We start from the raw sequence: 24,359 nt of genomic DNA, 5'->3' as shown, positions 1-24,359 counted from the left end.
GCATATTTCTTCTTGAAATTAAATGATGTAAGTAATGAAGGATGTTAGTAAGTTAATCTTCTCTCAGTGATGTTGTTCCATCTAGATCTGTTTCTGTACCACATCTATAATCTCCCACCAGAACGTCTAGACCTTGTGTGCTTGCACATGGAACTTACATGTAGCGAGATATCTTAATAGTTCTGCTCTTCATTCGAACAACGGGCATCCGTTGGAGTCGATCATGTCTTATCACAACACACAAAACATCATCAGCATTAGAGAATGTCACTTTTCAGTTCTCATGTTTGTTTAAATAGTGTTTGTTTGTCTGTTGTTTATCAGACCTGCCTGAAATGAATCATTCTGTATGTGAGTGAGTGAGTGAGCAATATCATGGCAGGGGACAACAGAAACGGGCTTCATACACTGTACCCATGTGGGGAATCAAACCCAGGTCTTCAGCATAACAAGCGAATGCTTTAACCACTAAGCTACCTCACCACTGTCCACCAAAATGCCTGAGGACATGATACTGAGTACACATTCGAACCAATACAGACACTTTCCACATATGTTGTGTCTGAGGGTACATAAAGTATGTGTATCCACACTACCAGTTGTCTTCATTTTGTGAAATCTGCACTGGCTGAGTGGTTAGATCATTGACTCTGTGCCTGTGTGAGTGGGTGAGTTCAAGTCCTCAATGGGACTAAGCCCGAAAACGTACCATAATCTGTACTACTTTACACTCAAAGAGTAATCCAAAATATGGACGTATGTTACACATATGCGGCTTTCTTAGAATTTGTTTTGCATCACTATTCTTGTGCTGAAAAAGAATCTATGTTCCATATCGACCTTCCATATCAGAAAACTAAGACAGAAATAATGCTGGAAATATGGTAATATGATATCAATATATTGAAAAAAATATAGTTTAAAGCATTCAAAGCATTGAAGCAAATACACAAAATAGATTTTACAAATATGAAATATATCATAACAGCTTTCAAAACGTGCAGGAAATATATATGTAAGTAAAAATGACTTATCAAGTAATGTCGGTTCCTAGGAAAACATTTCACAATGATGTCCACAGTAATTTGCAGCTAGCAGCATAGACAGGAAGCTAGTCATAGGGTAAATAGCTTTTAAGGGAAATAAGGGTTTCCAGACAACTGATTATTGGGCTTGACAATGAGAGTGATTGTCTGTAAGACAAGCGAATGGATTGGCAGATCATGGAAGGAGATACCTTGCTGCATCCTTGTTCCTGCTAATGGGAATTAATTAAAACATGAAAAATAAATATATCAGAATCTAAAATATACAAGAGATATATATATACTCTGAAACTGTGAAGATGTTCATCAAAATATGAACACTTATGTATGTGATTAGTTCTCAAAACAGCAAAATCAGTGTGTGTGAATTATAATAGGCATATATAGGTGACAGTACAACATACTTGGATGCATGTTTTTATTTTTTACTGAATCTAAGACTTTATACATAAATAAAAAGAATACGTCAGTTTAAAAAAAAATCAAGAAAATTCTAAGATGATGGAAAACTGATTTTGATGGACTTCAAAATAGGGCTCTTTACTGTGTTAATAAATGGCTGCCAGCTGTGAAGCTTCTCCTCTACTCAGTAAGCAGTTTAGTTTTATCGCTGTTTTAACAGAACTTCAGTCATTTCTATAAAAGCATGACAAGGGTACAAGCTCCAAGTGATGCTGGTTTTGGGTTCTGGAACATCTAAGGGAGATAACTCTCCACATCCAGAAACCTGGATGATAAACATGAACTAAACATGCAGGCGTTACATGCATTGGTGAAACCATTCCATAGCATGATGTGAAGTTATAACAGCAAACACTGCTACATGTTTTCAATCAAAAACTGCAAACAGTTACATACAATGGTATGAAAATGCCTGCCCTGAAAGTACATAGTATATCACCACAAATTGTATTTCAATCAACAATATTAAATGATTATTGCAAATTTGCAGGCGAATTGGCTCTGCGGCCCAGAACCCCCATTGTCTATACTACTTTATTTAATAAATGTTCACATCCTTAACTCCTTAGAGACTATTGAAGACATGATATTCTTGTATCTTAATGTCTTAAATCAACATATACATAAATAAATAAATTGTAGAGACTGATGCCAAAATTATGACTTTGTTCAGAAGTGCAACTGAAAGTAAATTATGATCAATGTGTTTATATAATTCATAAAAAAAACAGAGCACAGAAAGTATAATTTCATGAGATCAAAACTTTTCAATCATTATCCTCGAATTTGCAGGTTACTTGCCTTTGCATAATTCTCACCTAACTGAAATTTCTCACACAGGACAATATCAACAAAAGAAGCTGTGTACTGCCTTGTGATGACTTAATCATATTTGACACAGCAATTACCTGCTGTAAACTCTGAAACAAGCCGACATGGGCATGCCAGTAGCTTCAATTTCCTGTCAGCTAAGGGACATAACTCTGTACAAAACATTGTGGTTTTTCAGACCACAGGGGCTAAAGCTCAATAAAGTCATCATCACTAATAAATGCAGGTGGCACTCTTTCTTTCACAATGCTGTGTGACCAAATCTTATTAAAAGTCAAATTCTAGCTTTTTTTGCTGGAAAGTTGCTTCAAAACTCATTTACTGAAGATGGAAATGCTGAGACAGGAATATAATGTGACATGGGACGTACCTGGTTCCCTTCTGGCCACCCTGCCCCTCCTGGGCTGCTGCGGAGATCAGGACGACCTCGAAGTTTTTCTGTTTGTTGAGTTCCTCTGACACAGCATTGACTTCCGACACCATTGGAAGGATCTCAAGGATCTGTTCCTGAGCGATTTGCTGTTCTGTTAAACAAACCATATCCAGTTACGAAAACTCAAACCCAAAGAGTGTTTTATACTTGTTGGCAAATATTTTGTTTCGCAGTGGAAACATATTGCTGCATTTGGCATTAAACACACAGAAAAAGTACATTGAATAAAGTGAAATTAAAAATGCAAATCTTCATGATTTTACTCTGCCATTTGAGCATTTAAATCTCCCAATTTTATTAAACTTGGGATAAAAGTTGTTTATCAAACAATCATAGTTTCAAACTGATATTATTGGTTTGTATTACAAGGGGGTAGTAGCTTGCTTTTTCAAAAGTAGTCCAACGTAAACCTTTTTTCACTGGCTCTTGTAGCCAGTCCTATTGATCCTATTTTTACAATTTCTGAAAGTTTTTCTGTTCTTATAAATTAGCTTTTAAATTGAAAACTGGCTCAGATGAATAAAAACATTCTCATTTGACACATGCCTTTTGTCATGCCTGCTGACCCTGTGGCAAAACCCTTGGCCTGAGCAATCTCTTTCTGGGCATAGTCCCACGTGATTTGAGCTGGGAGGTCCACATCTGTCTCGGGCTTCAGGGGGTTCATGAATACATACAGATGGTTTGAACCTGAAGCACAGAGAAATGTTAGTCACACTCTCTTAAAAAAAAAAAATTTCTTTTGAATGCTCAGTGTGTGAGTGAGTGATTTGTTTGGTTATCACCACTCTCAGCAATAATTAATGGTGGTGGTCTGTAAATTGGGATATGATGACATGTCAGCCAAGTCACTGAGTCTGACCACCTGATCCACAGGGCTCCAGATAAGGGCCGTATCAGCGTATGTATGGATAAAAAATATGCATGATACGATAAGAAAAAAATCAGAAAACGTACGCACCAAAGCAAAGGTGTACAGTCTTAGAATCATTTATGGACATATTTATCTGGAAAAGTACTGCTTTACTGTTTATTGACCTGTTTACACAATAGTAGCAATGTTGTGGTGCATATATGAAATGAAACACAAGATTACTTACACACCATTAAATTCCATTCAGTACTCTTACATTGAAAAAATAAGGCGTACGTACTCCTCATGTTGAAAAATTATCTGGAGCCCTGCAATTCCATTAGTCACCCTTAACGACAGTGATGGGTTGCTGAAAATTCCAACCTGGATCTTCACTGTTTTTTGGAGTGAGTGAGAGGTTATGAGTAAGCAAAATGAGTGTTTTGGAAATCAAGAAAGTAAGACTGTTGTTTCAACATGTCTGTTGATTTACCCTATTTTTAGGACTTATTCAGGAATCCACTTAAGTGGGCTAAGTTCATAAACATCAACCACCAAATCCAGTTAGATATTTGTTGCAGCTAGCATGGGTCACTGAAGAACAGTTGTCTGTGATAGATTCCTGTAGATACAGAGGAACATGTTTAATGGAAAAACAACTTCTTCATCGCAACAGATGCAATGTTTTGGTCTAGATACTGACACCACTGGGGACGCGGTGGGCAAGGTGGCTGAAGTGCCAGGCCAGTGATCCACGAAGGTGAAGGTGCAGGGATTGAGCCCACCTCTGACCAGGTGTAAAAATCTTGGAGTCAACATTGTGTGCAGACTCTTTCCATGTTGTCACAACCCTGTACCCCAGAAGCCCAAATCTGTTGGTATATGACCAGATGGTGGCCACATGAATATGTGCATACACCTAGTTGCGGGTACGGCAACGTGCAGTAAACTTGGACAAAGTACTGTGACTATGTGTCACAGATAGGATGAGAGAGCCATGATAAAACTTAGTGCACCTAGTGGCAGCTACATTTGTATACTCCCCAGGAAGTTGGGATTGATAATACAATGTGAAGCTTAGATTGACATCCAATGATCGAGGGAAACAAACACCAGCGCCTTGAGCATGCACTTAGTAAGTTGCATGGATATGTGTGCTACATAGATATCCTAGCATTATCGTCACTTGCATCTATTCCAAAATGTTGCATCCAATGCAATAAAGAAATTGCCGATCCATATAAATCGTTCCTCTTCATACCAGCTTCTAGACACCACTTAAAGAAGCCAGCACTTTACTTCTACTGGTACTATTGTTTCAGCTACTTCTGGTTGTTGTATATCGGTCTAACCCTAACCCTAGCAATCTTAACCATAACCTTAAACTTCCTTTGTATCATGCACAGAAAATATGTTTAGTGGTATCGATATAAGTAAAGACGTTCCTGGAGATACTCACCAAACAGAATCCTGTCCTTATGACACAGCTGTTTGCGTCCTGTCAGCGGCAGCCCGTTCACTTTTGTCTTGGCGCCATGGTTACCCACAGGTTCTATCTCCACACCATTATTTGTGTTGTAGATAACTGCATGCTGCTTCTGGATGCTGGGGAGGAAATCATGGATATATGCTACAGTGAGTGAGCATAATTTAATTTTATGCCGCTTTTAGCAATATTCTAACAAGACATGGGCTAAACACATTGTACCCATGCAGGGAATTGAACCTGAGTTGTCTGCATGATGAGCAAAATCTTTAACCTCTAGGCTACCCAACCCATTTTACTGTAAGAGCTCGTTGCAAGTGGGTGGGTAAGTTTAGTGTTTGGCTACCTTAGCAATGTTCCAGCAATATCACAGTTGCGGACCACTTTGACCACTGGGCTACCTCACCCTCCCCTTTGCGAGTGAGTGAGTGAGTGAGTGAGTGAGTGAGTGAGTGAGTGAGGTGGGTTTAACTCCAGTTAGAACAGTATTACAGTTACATAACAGATGCCAGGTTGCAGTCATTTAACACCAACTGGAAGCCCACTAGCACATGGAAGGCATTCATAGGCCTACAAACATGATTAGGGCGAAGTGGTATTTGAATCAACAATTTTCTGGAGAGTCCAAAGGACAAGCACGGAATAGTAGTGATTTTGATGACTGGTCCATCCGTGTCTCTGATAGACCTAATCATGAATAAGTTAACTATAATGTATTGGTAATGTACCAATCAACATGTTAACATATATGTTGTTGACGATCAAATCAAACTGTCTTGAAGATACTGGTATACTTTTGTCTACATAATGTGACGTGAAGTGAATTAAAATGGGGCTTAATGTTGTGCTTAGAATATCTTGCTCTTTTGGTGACGTGCATGATATGTGCATGTGTGGCTGCTGTACTATCCCAGACTTATGCTGGTTTTATAGAGTTAGCTGAGACAGAATGCTGCAGTTAAGCATGAATACCCTACTGTGACACATTATACTCTCCAAGCTGACCAGTCATGTTGCACCCATTAATGCTGAGCGCCAGGCAGGGACCAACAAGTACCATGGTTTAACGTCTTATGGTAAGTCTGCTGGTTAAGCAGTTATCAACTTAATAAACAATATTTCCAGTTCAAGGAACACACATGAATAAAATTTCACTGCATCTCAAAACGTTTAAGAATAAGTACCTGAGTCCACTGAGGCAAATCTTTGGTTGTGGGTTGGCATCTTTCCTTCCAATAGTTGTGTCCCCTTGTTCAAGGAAGTGGAACACGACCCCTGAAAGCATGGGGTCCTCATTCAGGTTGACCATGTGAGGCATTGTCTTCTTCTTTGACATTTCTTGGTTTTCAGCCTGAGCTATTGCGTCTGTTTCATGCCGTGCCTCGGACAACTGGAATAGGTGTTCAAAATATACTTTTGAATGATGCTACAATTTTAAAGTGTATTTTTACAGGTGTACATTATAAGTTGGTCACTGGTCAACATAAACAGACATCAAGGGTACATCAACCCATGGGCTCTGAGGGACCAGTGAACAACATAATTATCTTACCAAACAGCTCAATGTTAAATTTGAATTGTTTGATGCATGGGTACCAGATCATACACATCAGTGAACCTGTGTGAATCAAACGATTTGAATCTTGCATCTTGCTGTTTTTTTCACAGGTATTGTCTTAGTAAAGTCGCTGGAGTGTAATTCCCCTTCTTAATATTCACAGGGACTAAATTAGAACATTTTGTCAAAATTTATTTATTGGAATGCAAGGCAAATCTTTCATAGCCATCACTGGAGTTTGCAGACGACGCAAGAAAAACAGATTTACATGCTTTCCATGCATCATGTGTGAATCAATGTTAATCGAGATAAAGAAGTACTACCACAAAGTACAGAATGTGTTGCCATTGGCACTAACCATGGAAGGACACTTTAACGGAAAGGTGGAGAAAGTCTATTTTCAAGGGTTGAGTGAATTTTCCCCTGAAGTAAGATGACTAAGCTATATTCCAGGTACATCATAGCAACCAATAAACAATAAGGTGAGGTGAGGCCAAACAGTGGTTGATTGCATGAACAAACATCCTCTCTGTCTTCGAATGAGAGCCACAAACAGTAGAACTCCCTCAGGACCTAACTTTCCCTTGATTCTGCACAAACACGGACCCTATGAAGACAAAATTTGTCAGTTCTGAAGACTAAACTATCACAGCCTTAGGAGAGATCAAAGGCGCCAGCTTACCTAGTTATTTTAGTTATTTAATAGAGTACAGACTGTGCTGTACAGTTTCACATGAACTATCTCTTGGGTAATGGTACATAAACTGTTGTGTCTGGGCTAACACTGGCTTTACTATAATGGCCATTACTGGTTACAAGACCCCCCAACATTACATTCTGATCGTCTACACCCTTGTGAGTGAACTTCCAAAACATAGGTTCTGCAATTCATGTAGAAAACATTTATCTCTTACTTATTGTGTACTCCTGAATTGGTCTTTAAGTAACTCAAACTCGTCGTAAGAGACGACAAACAGGATCGGGTGGTCAAGCTAGCTGACTTGGTTGACACATGTCATCATATCCAAGTTGTGTAGATCGATGCTCATGCTGTTGATCACTGGATTGTCTGGTCTAGACTTGATTATTTACAGACCGCCACCATATAGCTGGAATATTTGCTGAGGAGAGCATCAAACTAAACTCACTCACTATTGCAGAGTTTATGACCTCATGGAAGAGGGTGAGCTGCCTACCTTCTGGTCCCAGTTCTGGGTGTTGTCCGTGAGGAGCTGCTGGTTGGCCATCAGCTGTGCCCGGATCTCTTCCTCCATCTTCTTCCTCATCTGCATCTGGTCTGCAACAATGGAACAAGACTCTCAACCACAGCAACAAGATCAGCAGCATCAGCTATGAGAGCCCAAAGAAAATCATCAACAACAACAGCGACAACAATTTTAACCAAACAATATAATATTTCTGACAATATCAGCAATCAACAAGTAGTATCTGTTCTCTTCATTTCCTCCTAACAATGTTAGAATTTGTATATTTCGAATCTTTGAAACGTACTAAACTCATCTGTTCATTAAACAAGTATTCACCTGACAACAAATCATATCTAACTGGTCAACTGACCTTCTGGTGACATGGTTACATCTCCACCACCGATGACACCTCCCCCTTCCAGGGCACGCTTTAGTCTGTCATTCTCTTCCTGAAATACATCACTCTCGTATAAGTCAATTCCTGCAAAACATCTGAGACTGATTTCTGTTCATGTAAGTGTACTACCCAAAAGAGATTAAAGACTACATTTAACTATAGTTAAACCTGGTGGCTAGTCATCCTCCACCACACAGCCTTTGAATTTATACTCAACAGGATATACTGACGTGAAATAAAGTGCCATAAATCTCGTACCACCTCATGATTAATCAACCTGGGCTTATACCAAGATTTCTTAATCTTCAGAAGCAACACATGATAAATGCAGTATTATTAAGCATCTTTCAGCATCAAAAGCATTTACAGTGACTGTTGTAGGACACAAGCTATTCACCTGACAACTGTTAATGGCATTCTTACCTTGAGTTCTCTGATCATTTTGTCGAGTGGATTTTCATTAATGACAGCTTGATTCTTAATTTTTTTGGCACGGTCTGCATATCGCAAGGTTCCCAGAGTTTCATCGTAGTTAATGTCCGCAGGGGACAGGGCAGCAATCATGATGGTTTTACTGGAATAAAACAGATGGCATCAGGTGAATTAAGGGAGGCAAATGCTGGACAGCAGAGTGACCTACAACCATCCTGGCCACACGTTTTAACAAACTATCTCTGGCACCCTGGGGCCGGTTTCACAAAACTCTCGTAAACCTAAGATCTCGTAACTTTTCTTGTAGCATTTGTACCTGGCATAGGAGGTGCAAATGCTACGTGAAAAGTTACAAGATCTTAGCCTTATGAGAGTTCTGTGAAACGGACCCCTGGCTAGTGACATGCTGGTGTGCTTTGCAAGGGGATCCAAAGAGAACCAATCAACAAGATGGAGTGTCGGATATATGTTTTACTCCCAACAACTGAAATACTTTGAAAACAGTTATTTGACGTGGCAAGCTAAGGACACATGTCATGGATTTACCATTGTAAAAGGTTTACAGATAGCTCAGAAGCAGATTGATCTGCATAAGCAGATTGATCGCTGTGAAATTGTGCCGTCTGCCACTCACTGATCAAGGGTCTGAGGCGGTAATGATGTAACACTGACCTGTTTCCTCCCAGGGCGTTCTGGAGCAGCTTGGTGAGGACAGAATCTCGGTATGGCACCATCACCTTCTTCTTCCCCATAGACAGGTCCGCCAGTGCCTGAAGCCAGCAATAACACATGTCAGTGGTTACAAGATGCTTCCAAGGATTTATACCTGATCAAATGACAGTACAAATTCCAAATCAAATGAAAACATTCCCATTTACAATAATATTGAAAAATTCTTTGGGCACCAAGCTTGGAATTAATATTTAAGATAGGTGGCTAATCGCAAATGACATACCGATATGACATTTCCAAGAGCTGATAGCGACTTGTTGATATTGGCACCCTCTTTTAGACGATCTCCTGTGGCACCGGTACTGTCAGCTCTCTCAGAACCTGAAGCAGGCATGCCAATATACTTAGCAAAACAAAATACATATTTGTGGATGCATATGTTTAGCAAAATTAGATCAATGTCTTAAGCAGATGAATCAATAGATTCATGAAAGTCATCCACATATGAAACTGAGGAACAGGTGGTGTTTTATCTATTTGTAAATGTAATAAAATTTCCAACTTAGTTGACAATTATAGTTTTAACAAAGATATTCGTAGAAGTGTGCAGGACAATTCTGATCGTGTTAAGGAAATACGGGGATTGAAACCTAATCTATGACGTGACAAGCAAATACCTTAACCACAAGACTACCCCTATGCTCCTTCAGGTATCATTATTACACAATGCCATTTATGAATGGTCAAATGCAACGTATGTCATATTTGGGATTTCACTTTCTTACCCTCAGAGTCAGGCACCTAACTGTCAGCACACAAAGTCAGACGCCTATCCTGCTCAGTCACCATGACTTTCAATAGCTGACTAGACGCCCGACTTCGTGTGCTGACAATTAGATGCCTGACTCTGAGGGTGCGGGTTCGAATTCGGGATGGGACTCAACCCAAAAAAGTACCAGAACTTTTACTTTACTAAGAAAGTGAAATCCCAAATATGACATATGTTGCCTTCAGGTATCTGAAATATGTACGTACCAGCCAGATCCACTAAGTTCATGACGCTGCTTTTCTTTGTCTCAGAGCCTGTCTCGTTTTTGATGATCTGGTCAAACGTGATGGTGACCACAGTGTGAGCTCGACTACTGGTGGCATTCATATTGGTGGAGGCAACTGTTCGACTTGCCGTACCTTGAAAAAATATTCCAGGATTCGTCAAAACACATCAATCAGTGAGTGGGTAAATTTAGATTTCCTTACAGACGAAGTATTTCATTTACATCATGGCACTTCGGCTGTATTTGGGATGAAATCCTGAACTGATGCTGATCATAGTGAATGAGTATGGTTTTGCGCCATTTTTAACCAAAATTCAAGCAATATCACAGTGGGGGACACCAGAAAAGGGCTTCACACATTGTACCTACATTAGGAATCCTGTGTCGTTAGTATGAGCAAACACTTTAACCACTTGGCTACCCCACTGCCCTGACACTGGTCTAACAGCTTTACAACTTTTGCGAAACCATTGAGAATGGCTATTGGACTGAGAAACCTAGAAACATATCTTCTTGGACATAGTTTCCTAACATGCCCAAGGGCAGCAACTCTGCTCAGTGAATCGTGGCACTTTGAACCAATGGGCCACCTGTGACACCTACATACACAGATGCCAGGACATAAACATAATCAATATTATTTCTAAAGATTTAACTCATGGTGATGGATTTTTTATAACAATTTATTCTGTCTCAATCATTGCAGTCTGTAACATAAATTTGGACAGGAAAACCCCACTTGAGAATACCATAAAGCAACTCACCTCTACGTACACTCCACAACCTTTAAGCTATATAATAACAATAACCATATCTGTCTGGCTAAACCAGTGGCTGATACCATGAACAACAATCACGACCAACTGAATCTCATATTGATGTTTTTGCACAATTAGTAATATTTTGCCTTTAGCACTAGGTCCTGACTAAATTCCAATGGTACTGACGAAGCTTAAGGAACATTCTCAACAGCTGCCAAGCAATGGCTCCCAACAGTTCTTTCAACTGTCCATATTTTACATTTATGTGACTATTAACATTCTAACATTTCACAGGCTGAGGGTTATCTGGGGTATTAGTGCATTTGTTAGTGAATGGAGTTTAGCACATCATAAATACAATTCTTACTAATGCTATTTAATTTTTTACAGATACAAGGAAGTCATTATAATATTTGCAAGAGTCTTGTAGATTTTTCTCAACAAACCTTGTTCAGTTCTCTTTTCTATCTCCTCATAGCTTCCAACTGGCACACGCTTCAGATTCTCCACATAGAACATGCCCAGTTTGGGGTTCTGTCTCACCGTGAGTCCACCCTTGGGGTTTTCCTTGGACAGAAGGTCACGAACTTGCTCATTGTAGATCTCCAGCATGGAGAAGGTCACTTCAAACCTCTGTCAGAAATTAAACAGGCAAGTTATCTTTTTAAACCTGCATTATCAATATTATTAACATTTTGTGTGATATCATGGGGTTCATTCTTAATGAATCAAATTCTCTACCCATTATGATCTTAAACTGGTGTGATCTTTCTGTTGATACTGTCATGTTATCCTACCGAGTACCCCTTCAATACTTCAAACCTCTGTCACAGTAACAGACACTATCAATTTCCTTCCCACTTTGTATGACATCAAAGGGTCTTTACTGAAATGTTAGCAGATCGTTAATCATTCTGACCAAATCAAATTCTTAATCCATCATTTGGTCAAATGCTGAAACAAGTTTTCTGTTCACCCTGCCACATCGTCCTATCAGGTACCCATTCATTACTGGTTGAAGAGAAGTACAAATACAACTTGAGTTGAAGGTACAACTTAGAATAATTCTTTCACAAGAGATCTTTTTATATCGAAAAAAAAATGTTCCAAACAAAACAGCTTTTACCAACAGAAAGACAAACTTGTATGCTGTGTATCAAAATTAAAACAAGAAAGAAAATTCAACATAGTTCGGGTCTACTTTTGGGAAAACGATTTTATGTTTTGAATACGCTACTGAAATCCTTGAAACGCCACATGCTCAAAGATTTACAATATTAAGTCTGAAAGTTGTGACAGACTTTTGGGATACCGTATACATTCAAGTAAAACTTACCTTATTAGGATCTGTGTTGGCAGCCATTGTCTTAAATAGCTCATTACATGTGATTGGGACTATTCCCCTGAAAACAAATAAGAATCAACATACAGACATTAAACTGTCAAAATACTGGGCATCAATACAGTTGAGAAACTATATCAAAACTACAACAAAGACAGAATAACTCTGGCATATACAGGAATAAGGGAGCCCTTGATTTCTTTTGAGTAGAAATCACCTACACAATCTTAATTCTTTTTGGAATGGAAAAATGTATTCATTAGAGCTCAAGGACACAACACTTTCACAAGGAATCACATGTATTGATTCTATTATACAGTGTCAAGGCTACTTCTAGCTTCTTCTTTGTGTGCAGAGCCTGTGCAGAGCAGCAGAGAAGGTGAAGTGAGTGAAGTAATTCACTCAGTGAATGAGTGAGTGAGGGAGTTTCAGCAATATTCCAGCAATATCATGGCGGGAAACGAGTGAAGGTCCGGGGTAGAATAAGCCTTCAGCAGCCCATGCCTGCTATAAAAGGCGACTGTGTCAGGGGACACCTGAAATGGGTTTCACATACTGTACCCATGTCGGGAATCAAAGCTGGGCCTTGTGCTTGATAAGAAAATACTTCACAACTAGCCTACCCCATTGCCCCCATTTACACAGACTGTTCAAAGTTTGTTGTTTATAAGGTTGGGAGTTATGATCATTACGAAGCTTTGTAAAACTGTCACTATAAAACTGTCATTCATCTGGACACCAAACAGCCACACACTAGTGCATGCTTGCAGCTTTATAAGTCAAATAAGTCTTGAATTAAAACTCACTTCATGTACAGTGGAAGCTGTCTAAACCGGCATTCATTGGGACTGAAGAAATAATCCAGTTTAGACAATGTCCCGGATTGTAGAGCGGAAGATGAATGTTCAAGCCAGTGATGGGACTGAGATTTTATGCCAGTGTTGACAACTTGCCAGATTGGACAGATGCCAGTTTCGACAACTTCCACTGTATTTCATCTCAACAGAACTGCGCTGAACTTACTTATTTGCTCCATAACCAACCATGGAGTACGACTTTCCTGAGCCAGTCTGGCCGTATGCGAACAGCGAGCAGTTGTAACCTGTAAACACCATCACATCCATGTTTATTGTAAACCTGTCATAATTTGGCACAAATATTCTCAAGTTCATTAAAAAACAAAACATTATACAACTTTTTAAAACAACCTGGTATGCAAAATCATAATGTGTCAGTATTCTAGCGTTGAACAACTGAAACCAGCTAGAAGTAGTCAATGTGAATGATCCAAACGGTCTATCACTGTGCAGTGAACAAGTAACTATCATGAACTGCACGTGCATTTACCTTTCTGACCTAACACTGCTGCTGTTACAGGTCATTGGCTCCCTCCCTCTGAAAGCAGTCTGCGTTCTGCAGTTTATTTCGTTGACAGTTACATAGACAGATTCTTTTATACAAATGCATAAAATTGGTGATTTACAATGTGATTAGGTTGTCTGACTAAACATTCACTTGAAAAGTTTGAGATCAATTGGATCTAAACCAGGTCCACATGCATTTCATGCCAAACTATAGTATGGTGCTGACACACAAAGGCAAGAAAATGCTAAAAACCAACAATCATAACATCCTGGTACGCCCAAAGGGACATAATCTGTACGGTGAAATCACTGCTAAAATGCCCTGGTGATCACTGGTAATGTACATAATACCGCCATACCACGTCAGACATATGCATACATGCTGTATCAGTAAGTGATCCTGACCTTCAAAGGCATTGTCCAGCACGCCTTGACCTAGGTCACTGAACACATGTTGCTGACTTGCATAGTTAGATCCTGGTAGTGGTACCAGCAAACCATTCTCTTCCACAAAGCCATCGTGTGACCTGTGTCAAACAGAAATATTATATAACTTCTCATTATCAACACCAAACTGTTGTACTTCTTAATTCAAATTCAAATGTCATCTGTCTAAAAGACCACAATGCAGAATCATTTACAGACATATTTATTTAAACATTCAATCTGCAGCCTTCAGCATGTTAAAATTTTGCAAAAGTGAGTGAGTGAGTTTAGTTCTACACCGCACTCAGCAATATTCCAGCTATATGGTGGCGGTCTGTAAATAATTGAGTCTAGACCAGACAATCTAGTGATCAACAACATGAGCATTGATCTGCGCAATTAGGAACTGATGACATGTGTCAAACAATTAAGCAAGCCTGTCCACCCGATCCCGTTAGTCGCCTCTTACGACAAGCATAGTCGCTTTTTATGGCAAGCATGGGTTGCTGAAGGCCTATTCTATCCGGGGACCTTCACGGGTAAATTTCACATGATGCATTTTAAATGTGGAAAATTGAAATTTGAAAATTGTTGCAGGTATACTGGTTTGTGTGAAGGTATCAGTTACATATCTGTCATAAATATCACCCAGACTCTTTGAGTAATGACTTTCTACAGACTATACATAAACGTGTTAACATTTTCATAATTATACCACTGACCAAAAAAAAGACATATCTAAAATTAGAAATGACAAATGCTACAGTTACAACTCTACTGCTAGCTTAAATGAAAAAAAATGAAGTGCATGAGATTTGATTTTATCATCCAAAACTGTGTCCCTCAGGTGATATCATTTGTGTGAGATCAGACAATGTCTCCTAGGACATATCGCTTTGGAAGTAGATTTTGCACGATGCCTTGACAATGCTATGATGTCATGAACTTGATGCTATGCTATGATATCATTGCACTGCAAATCTAATGCTGTGTTCAGAGATGTACATTTTTCATAGAAAACTAATGAAGAACAATTTTGAATGATAAATAGAATATCACCCTCGTGTCTACTGATATCAATTATATCAACACTCGTCGATAAAGGTAAAAATATAATTGGCAAGCATTGGATATTTGTTACTTTATCAACTTGTGTTGACATATTTGATATCAGTAGACACTTGGGTGAGATTCTCTCTGTAGCAGCTCATAAGAAATGGTTCTTAATAGACAGAAAAGTCTTTATTCTAATTTTTAACACTCTCCTCCCCAATAAGTTACCTTTTGGTTCAATTTTGCCACCATGCTACCAGTGTTAATGAATAAGTTTAAACAAAGAAATGTGACCACCTTTCATGAGTTTTAGGTATTACCACAATTACAAATAATTGTTTCAACTTACCAGTAGGAGTAATCGAAGGAAAACTGAAACAAACAGATCAATGAAATCAATACATATTTATTTCTCCATGAACTTGTTTACAAAATGTGTTTGAACTCCAGGTACAACTCGAGTTTAAACTCCAATGACCCCTGTTTGAATAAACTGATGACTACTGTTATTATATACCCAGTTCTAAAATAAAACACCTATATCAGAACCATAAATCAAAACAAACATGACAATTATAAACATGTCCAATTTACTACTGTAACACTGTCAAACTACCATGACAGACATGTATGTACCATCCTTTAGTACACTCTGTCTAATTCGGACTGGCTTGGGACCAACTACAAAGTCCAAATTAGACAGCAGTCCGAGTTACACAGACATTTCCTGTAAAGAAAGATTATGTCAGGACAATAAGTTCAGTCCGGTATTTAGAGCAATCCGGGAAAGACAGAGTTGGAGTTGGACAGAGTGCACTGTACTTTAAAATCATAGATGTTGTTGATACCAGAAAAAAGTAGCAAAGAAAATATCTGAGATAAAACATACTAACCTTTTTTGGTTCTTCATCTGAAAGGAAAACAGATATTTGTCAGAAAATATATAAATCCCACAAAAGAGCAAGAACTATTTAGTGATATGTTTAAAATATTTCTTCTTTGATTGGTATCAAAAAGTTGGGATGAAGAATGAGGACAAATTTACGCATATACAACCTGTTTATATTGTATTGGCATTGTTTTGATATAGATTCTAATGCTTGACAACAAAATGTCAGAATCAATGTCAAAACGCCGCCTATACAGAATGAAGAAGTTGCATATCCATACAATTGTCCACATTCTTCTTAAAATATTTGTCATCGTTTATCGATGAGATGATCAGAAACCACATGCTTAGCTCATTATACTGACTGTGAGTACACCAAATATTAGTCCTACTTAATTCAAAGAGATCCACTTGCTATGTTTCTGTGGCCTGACACTGGCCATGGCACATGAGTGTTATGTTGTGTTTAAGTTCTAGGAGTGATAATGATCTTAAAGTTTGAGCTGCTTGTCTGTAAACATTCTGAACATGACAAATCAGTGATTTATGCTGTGAGCAATGATCCTCACTGGCCGGAAATGATAACACACGATCAACCATGATTTCATGTGTCACCATCTAATTCATCTAGTTGCCCTTACAACCAGCTAAGATTGTCAGGGGAGTAACTAAACCCAAGCTATGCTATGGGCTTGAACAACAGGCAGTCGGAAAACTTATAATTCTTATGCAGAATCTCAATGCAGAAGACCAGCATAGGTTATTTCAAATCTGTTCTGTTACCCACAATCTCAAAGAGCAGAGCAACATTGATTGTATCAAACTTATTCTGTTCCCCCTAAACTCGAAGAGCAGGGCGACATTGATTGTATCAAATCTGTTCTGTTATCCCTAATCTCGAAGGGCAGGGCAACGTAGATTGTATCAAACCTATTCTGTTCCCCCTAAACTCGAAGAGCAGGGCGACATTGATTGTATCAAATCTGTTCTGTTACCCACAATCTTGAAGGGAGGAGCCGCATGGGCTATTTCAAACCTTTTCAGATCAAGAATCCTGATGGGATGGCATGGTATAAGGGGGTTGGCATGTCTACAGGTTGCACTTTAATCAAACCTTCTTTCTGGTGGTATTAGAAAACATCATTATAACTTTGCCAGTGACAAAGATGACAAATTTGCAATAAAACATCACCAGACAAGACTATTTACCTTTGCAGTCCTAATTTGTCTTTGCCAAGCATCGTATTATATATACTTAATGCAGAGTATGCATAATGCTGGACTCTGTAATATTCAAGCTATCATGACAGCACACAGTAGACAATGACATCAGAACCATAAAATCTAATGGTTGATGTGATGAGCAAGACCTAAGATGAGATGAGAAAAAAAGCACAAACATATGCTGTATGGCTACTTTTCTAAGCTCCCAATGCATATGTTATGTATTAATATAAAAAAATAAAATATATTTAATTGTTATTTCTATATTTTTTAAACACTGTAGTCAACTCTTCTGAATATATGTTGCCCTGACCGTACATGGAAATAAAACAATAGTTCTCCAGCATGGCACACAAGCTGAAATACTGGTACGCAATCTTGTAAATCATGTCATTAAATCCCAATTGCATAGATCGATGCTTCTGATACTGATCACTAGATTGTCTGGTCTAGACTTGATTATTTACAGGTTGCTGTCCTATAGTTTGAATATTGCTGAGTGCAGCAATAAACAGCAAACAAACACAACTGTATAACCTGGTCAGAGAATGCATGTTACAACATGAAGTGTGTATAAAATTATTGATAGGAGCACATTCTTGAAAAGACATACATTATTCCTTTACATAAAGGAATCCTGAATCTTACAGTTCAGAAATGTATACCATTACACTATCATTTTACTTTTCATGACCCACGTGTTACATGTAAGGGATCCATAAAGATCTAGGTTAGAAATGATCTTCAATAACCTATGCTTGTCATAAAAAGCAGGATCAGGTGGTCAGGATAGCTAACTTGGTTGACATCACAGTATCCCAGTTGTGCAGATATGCTCATGCCGTTGATCACTGGATTGTCTGGTCCAGACTCAATTATTTACAGACCACAGGCATACAGCTTGAATATAACTGAGTGCTGTGTAAAACTGAACTCACTTACATGTTAGGACCCTAAAAATAACTGACATCCCTTGTTTTGGCCCTTTTGATTTTCCTATATGGACAAAATCTGCATCAAAGATAGCTTAAAGTACACATTTTCATACATTCTCTCCTTCAGGGTTTGTTGTCACTAAAACCATTCAACTGATCATATACTGACTTGTAAAATCAGTATTGTTTATTGATCCATGTGGACTTCTTGACACTGTGTGTCTGAAACAATATCCTTACCATTATCTTAACTATCCCTCAAGCATACAGACCCTAATAAGAACATAATGTGAAAATAACTGCAATACACATCACCATCCATTGTCTTAAAACCCTTGTCCCTAATAACCCCAATCTGTAAAAACAGAAGCAGTGATGTCATTGGTTACCATCTGGAAAACAACGAACATGGTTGGTCAATCAATACCTATGTGACACATACACTGACATCTACATGGATGAAGATATACGTATGTCCACAGCAGCATGCAAACAGTCAAGGGATTGATACAGTCCATTGAAGAAGCAATGATTACTAGCTGTCGACCATGCCAACTATCGATATTTGGAACCTTATGAGGGTGAAGGATTTCATTGTCTAATGGCCGACCTAGCTTTTCCCCTTTTGTTCACACCTGGCCAGGTGTGACTGGGTGATTGTCTATATCTATATAATATTCTTTTGTCAATGTCCCCGGAGCCTGTTTATGGGTAGGAGTTAGCATGCTAGTGTTTTTGCCATTTGTTATTGTAAAGAGTGATTTAGGAATTGTCTGTGTTTGTTGTTCATCATGTTTGACAATAATCCATGTACTTCTAGTATTGTCAGAACAACAACAGCAAGACAAATTTTGTTTATAGAGAATTGGATTGCTGGTTTTCAAGCCTCAAGTATTGTTTGTTTGTTGTATGGAATTTCCATATAACATAAACATGATATTTCAACACATTCAGTATTTCAGTATTTCATGCCAATCTGTAAAAAGTGGGCAAAGAGCCAGACTAAGTTAGCAAACTTGACCACCCGATCCAGTTAGTCGCCTCTTATGGTAATCATGGGTCTACAGCTTAACAATGTACAAGGACCTAACATTTCACTACATCATAATTCATGAGTGAGTGAGTGAGTGAGTTTAGGTTTACGGCACTTTCAGCAACATTCCAGCAATATTAAGGCAGGCGACACCAGAAATGGGCTTGCACCCATAATATTCAGCTGAATACATCTACGTGATGTGTTACCAATATATTTCATTTTGTTAACATTTCAATGTTGGTATGCATTCTAATCTCAAGCTAATGTCCATTTAAGCTCACTCCTACCTCTGAGTACATAACAAGCTCTGACTCAAACACAACCTAACAACAATGCTTATGAAACTTCTATTAAATTTTACACTACTTCTGCTACTCTAATAACATGTTTTTCATGTTACCAACCAATACAAATTCCACTTTTGTTTTCTCTTAATTTGTGCCCTTGTTTCACCTTTCTCATGAACCTTTGCTGAGTTTTACATTCATAAGCCATAGTCAATCAATGATCATGCCTCCAGAGTGAAAGGCAGCATTGCATCATCGTTTGGCGAAATCTGCTTTGCTAAACATGTATTTCTGTCATATTGATGTCATGCAATATTTTTGAGGACAGGGATCAAGTGTCGAGTACAAAAAAACAGTATTACTCTCATAAGGAAATTCTGTGGTTTATTAATAATGCAATCCTGTAATTTATAGAATTGGTTCGTAATATTCACACACAATTCTGCAACTTAAACCACCTTTCCACCATACAATGTCAGATATACAATCATATAATCATAAAAAAATCACATATATTATGAACAATATCAATTTCATACGGACATTGACACTATTGACAGAAACCAAGAGGAGATAAATACCTGTATTGAGTACAAAAAGCCTTATTTACTGGTAACCATGTACTGAAATTGTTATCTCCAACACAAAAGAGTTCCCACTCACTGAGGGCTTCAGATCAACAGTGTACAAACACACAGGGAATTATCAATGGCCACGCAAAATGGTGGTGCTGATCGTGGAATCAATAAATTGCCAATACGTGATGAAGCACCGGAGAAACGCTGTGTAAGGATTGAATGATGTAGAGGTTATGTAATATTTCATGTCTATGGCTGACAAGGATGTGAAATGTGATAATCCTGATGCAGCCTGGTTCGAACACAGCAGAAGCATGGGATAACAGAGCCTAAAAACCTCCATCAATGTCACTTGGTTGTCTCGCCAGGTTCTCTAGAAGTACCTTTACAGGCACTTTTGCAGGCATTTATAGGAAATCAAGGGGATAATCAAAAGAATGCATGGGGATTTTCTGAGAAAAAGCCAACTTATTTCAATTGTACATGTTTTGAAGATTGATATAGCTTTGTCTTGGTGTTACTGAATACGGTCGTAAACTATCACAGAATCTGATTGTTTCACCGTATGAACCATGTGTTCCTAACATGATCGGTAGCATGCGCAAGACATAGGTAGTGTGCATACTATAAGTTGTTGGTTCTGCTAAAGAGGTTGATCACTGCCACTGCTAGACGATTCACATGAAAAGAAATATTTAAGAAGTCATCATCTTGGTCTTTGTCATCAATATTCAGTGCCTGTAATTTGTTACAACAAGTCAGTCAATTTGAATGTATAGACATGGCTACCACAATTTCCTAATCAGCAACCCGTGAAGGTCCCGGGGTAGAATAGGCCTTCAGCAACCCATGCTTGCCATAAAAGGCGACTATACTCATTGAAAGAGACAACTAACGGTTGGTCAGGCTTGCTGACTTGGTTGGCACATGTCATCGGTTCCCAATTGCACTGATTGATGCTCATGTTGTTGGTCACTGGATCGTTTGGTCTAGACTTGACTATTTACAGACCGCCGCCATATAGCTGGAATATTGCCGAGTGCAGCGTAAAACTAAACTCACTCACTCACTCCTGATCAGTCAAATGCCTTTTCCATAAAGCTGCTTTCTATCTAACCTCCTTATTATCTGATTAGTAATGGTTGCAAAAACAAAGGAAGAAGGGCACTTAAAATCATCAGTGTTAATCAGATTTTCTAATTTTTCAGAAATAACACAAAAAGAACAAACTACACCCAGGCACATGACACTAGTTTTTGAATCACACATCACTGTAAACATATCACCGTCATATATTTATAACGAGACAAGTAATGATTTAATGAGACTGGTTTAATGCCACTTTGAATAGGAGGCATTCCACTTATGGTCAGGCTGTGTCAGTATCCACAAACAAAGCATAAGTTCTGCAGTTTTCATCACTTTGGTGAACCCAATGAACACAGGCAAGCCACTGATGAACCTATAAAGATAATCAGGAGAAATGTGAGATTCAAACTGCAATCACAGTATTCTGAATAATCTAAGGGACACAACTCCGCCCAAGAAATCACACTACCCAGTCAGTCCTTCTCACAGTTACTGAACCAAAATATTTTCCTTTCCATCGAACCCATTCTGCAGTGTTAAAGTCCTAGATGAAGCAAGTCTAGATTTGCTCAGGTTCTGAACCTCCCAACTCAATGGGGCTTCTTTTCAATTCAAATGATATTGTTTGCTTATACATTTAATATTACAAATCCAACATATTCACAAAGTCATTTTCTCTTGTTCATTCACATTTAATGATACTACGCCGTTATCCTTCTGACCACAAGAAAAAAGTTTGACGAAGGTGTTACCCATAGATATGTCGACCCCCCTTAGTAATCTACAGGCTGCCTTTTTTGGTCTTCAAAATTCTGTTTATCTTTGGTAATATATATTCAGAGAATAAGCATTAGTCTAAAAGTCAGATCACAAGGTGATCAGAGTTCTGTTTCTGAAAAAATCATTACCTAACAGACATGCATAACTTATAATATTTCAAATGCAAAATATCAAAGTGAATATTATGGTTTCAGTACAAAGTCCTGTGTAAGCATACATGAAATATGTGTATAAACTAACTGCCTACACACAACACGTAGTCCTACTGACATAGAGGTGGAATGTTGTGTGATTAAGATCTCACAGTGTACACCCAGCTCGTTATGACTTGTATACAGGTGAACACAGCATACACAACAGTGACAATCAACATCAAAGACAGCTCTCTATTGAATACAACCTAGTTCAGACGTCACACAGATGAGTCTAACCTAGCGCTAGCTTTCAGTTCTCGATTACGTACATTTTATTACTGTATTTATGTGTAATGCATTATGTTGGCTGTGAATGACAACATGAATATGTGTGTTTCTTTCCTACGGCTATGAAAAAGTCATTCACTGAAGTGCCGTTGATGTATGTTTTAAAGTATACTAAGTCAGGTTAGTAAAAGACAGCTAATGATTATGTTATTCCATGGTGATTAATAGCTTCATTACCTTTCAATAGAAGACATATTAGAATGGTTTTAGAACACTTTAGCAAAATTATTTCAATAATAACTCCAGGGGACTTTTGAAATGGGCTTGACACATTGTGCCCATGTGGGGAATCAATTCAGTGGATTATGTCGAAACATATCAACCACAATCGGTCAATGGATCAGAGTGAGTGAATTTAATTTTTAACGAAGTTAAAAGGTTTAATATAAGCTGGTGACCATAAATGACCTGAAGAAAAAAGCTTTGGATCCAAGTAGTTTTCTGTCTACTTAGGGCCTGAGGACTGACAATAATTTCAAACGCACTATCATGGCTGGGGATACCAGAAATGGGCTTCACACATTGTACCCTATACCCATGTGGGGAACTGAACCCGGGTCTGCAGCATGACTTGTGAACGTTGTAACCACCAAACTACCACCCTGAGTGAGTGAGTGAGTGAGTGAGTGAGTGAGTGAGTGAGCGAGCGAGCGAGTATTGCTTATAACCCATCAACAATGATGTAGCGAGTCAAACAGCCCCCCACGCAGTTACTCTCCGCAACCAACAATGCTCCAGATCACCTGATATGTTGACCTTCAGAGTGACTAACAGGACCAACTGCCTCCACACACAACACAAACACATCACTCTCCCAACACCAGGTCCTCTTCAACACCCAACTCATTAATTATTCAAGCACCTCTTGCATCAAAATTCACAAAGACCCCAAAACAAATAAGCACAATCACTTTTCACTGTAGACAAACACCGACAGGATCAGTTCCCAGGTCTTTCAGACTAACCATGCAATCTTTTCAGATGCTCATGATCAATGAGGATCAATACCTGACAACCTCGATGATGTAGCGTGATGTAGTTGCTGTGCGACTGTTGACGAGGATGTACATGGAATACTTGGCTGTATCCAAAACACAGTGACATCTCGGAACAGCTACAATGGAATACCTGATGTAGTGCACTGCCTCACATCAAGCAAATAGCATTCACATGTTTACTCTTTCTGAAAACATAAACTCACCACACTCAAACTATCGACTAGCTTGCTGCATCTGGCTGGATCTTATTATCTAGTTAGTCCTAGACCTACCTAAATTTATCTAAAATGTCATTAAAATGTACAGTCTACTGTATTATTGTTTAATTCTTAATGGAACTATTTTCTTTAGCCTGACCAAGGTGGGCGAGTGAGTAAGTGAGTTGAAGCCCACTGTTAGCAATATTCCAGCAATATCACAGCAGGGGACACCAGAAATAGGTTGCACCCATTGAAACCATGTGGGAATCAAACCTGAGTCTACAGCATGACAAGCAACCACTTTATTCTCTAGGCTACCAAACTGCTCAAGGAGATCTAGAAGTGACTTCAATGTAGAGAGGACCAAAGTTCAGGAAACACTTAGGATCAATCATGTCAAAAATGGTCACCCACTCTGCTATTCTCTACAACCAGCATATGACCTTCATCAACCGATCTTAATCAATCTCATTCCAAATCTT

General features: G+C 38.6%; 1 protein-coding gene across 1 annotated transcript in view; it reads right to left on the bottom strand.

Annotated features, from left to right (window-relative positions):
- LOC137258514 (kinesin-like protein KIF28) overlaps positions 1 to 24,359 on the bottom strand; it is a 67,810-nt gene that overhangs the window by 28,086 nt on the left and 15,365 nt on the right. Inside the window, exons 4-19 of the mRNA XM_067796214.1 lie at positions 16,273 to 16,289; positions 15,729 to 15,751; positions 14,306 to 14,427; positions 13,560 to 13,638; positions 12,531 to 12,597; positions 11,641 to 11,827; positions 10,414 to 10,566; positions 9,662 to 9,759; positions 9,379 to 9,476; positions 8,698 to 8,848; positions 8,248 to 8,326; positions 7,866 to 7,966; positions 6,296 to 6,501; positions 5,085 to 5,230; positions 3,319 to 3,462; positions 2,710 to 2,863 (exon numbers count right to left, since the gene is read on the bottom strand). Of these exons, the coding sequence (XP_067652315.1) occupies positions 2,710 to 2,863; positions 3,319 to 3,462; positions 5,085 to 5,230; positions 6,296 to 6,501; positions 7,866 to 7,966; positions 8,248 to 8,326; positions 8,698 to 8,848; positions 9,379 to 9,476; positions 9,662 to 9,759; positions 10,414 to 10,566; positions 11,641 to 11,827; positions 12,531 to 12,597; positions 13,560 to 13,638; positions 14,306 to 14,427; positions 15,729 to 15,751; positions 16,273 to 16,289 (1,825 nt within the window). The remainder of the gene's footprint in view (positions 1 to 2,709; positions 2,864 to 3,318; positions 3,463 to 5,084; positions 5,231 to 6,295; positions 6,502 to 7,865; positions 7,967 to 8,247; positions 8,327 to 8,697; positions 8,849 to 9,378; positions 9,477 to 9,661; positions 9,760 to 10,413; positions 10,567 to 11,640; positions 11,828 to 12,530; positions 12,598 to 13,559; positions 13,639 to 14,305; positions 14,428 to 15,728; positions 15,752 to 16,272; positions 16,290 to 24,359) is intronic.

The sequence above is a fragment of the Haliotis asinina genome, chromosome 12 (genome assembly GCF_037392515.1).
Source record: "Haliotis asinina isolate JCU_RB_2024 chromosome 12, JCU_Hal_asi_v2, whole genome shotgun sequence".
NCBI lineage: Eukaryota > Metazoa > Mollusca > Gastropoda > Lepetellida > Haliotidae > Haliotis > Haliotis asinina.
The sequence above is the reverse complement of the archived record's forward strand: the minus strand, read 5'-3'. Positions and strand labels throughout refer to the sequence as shown.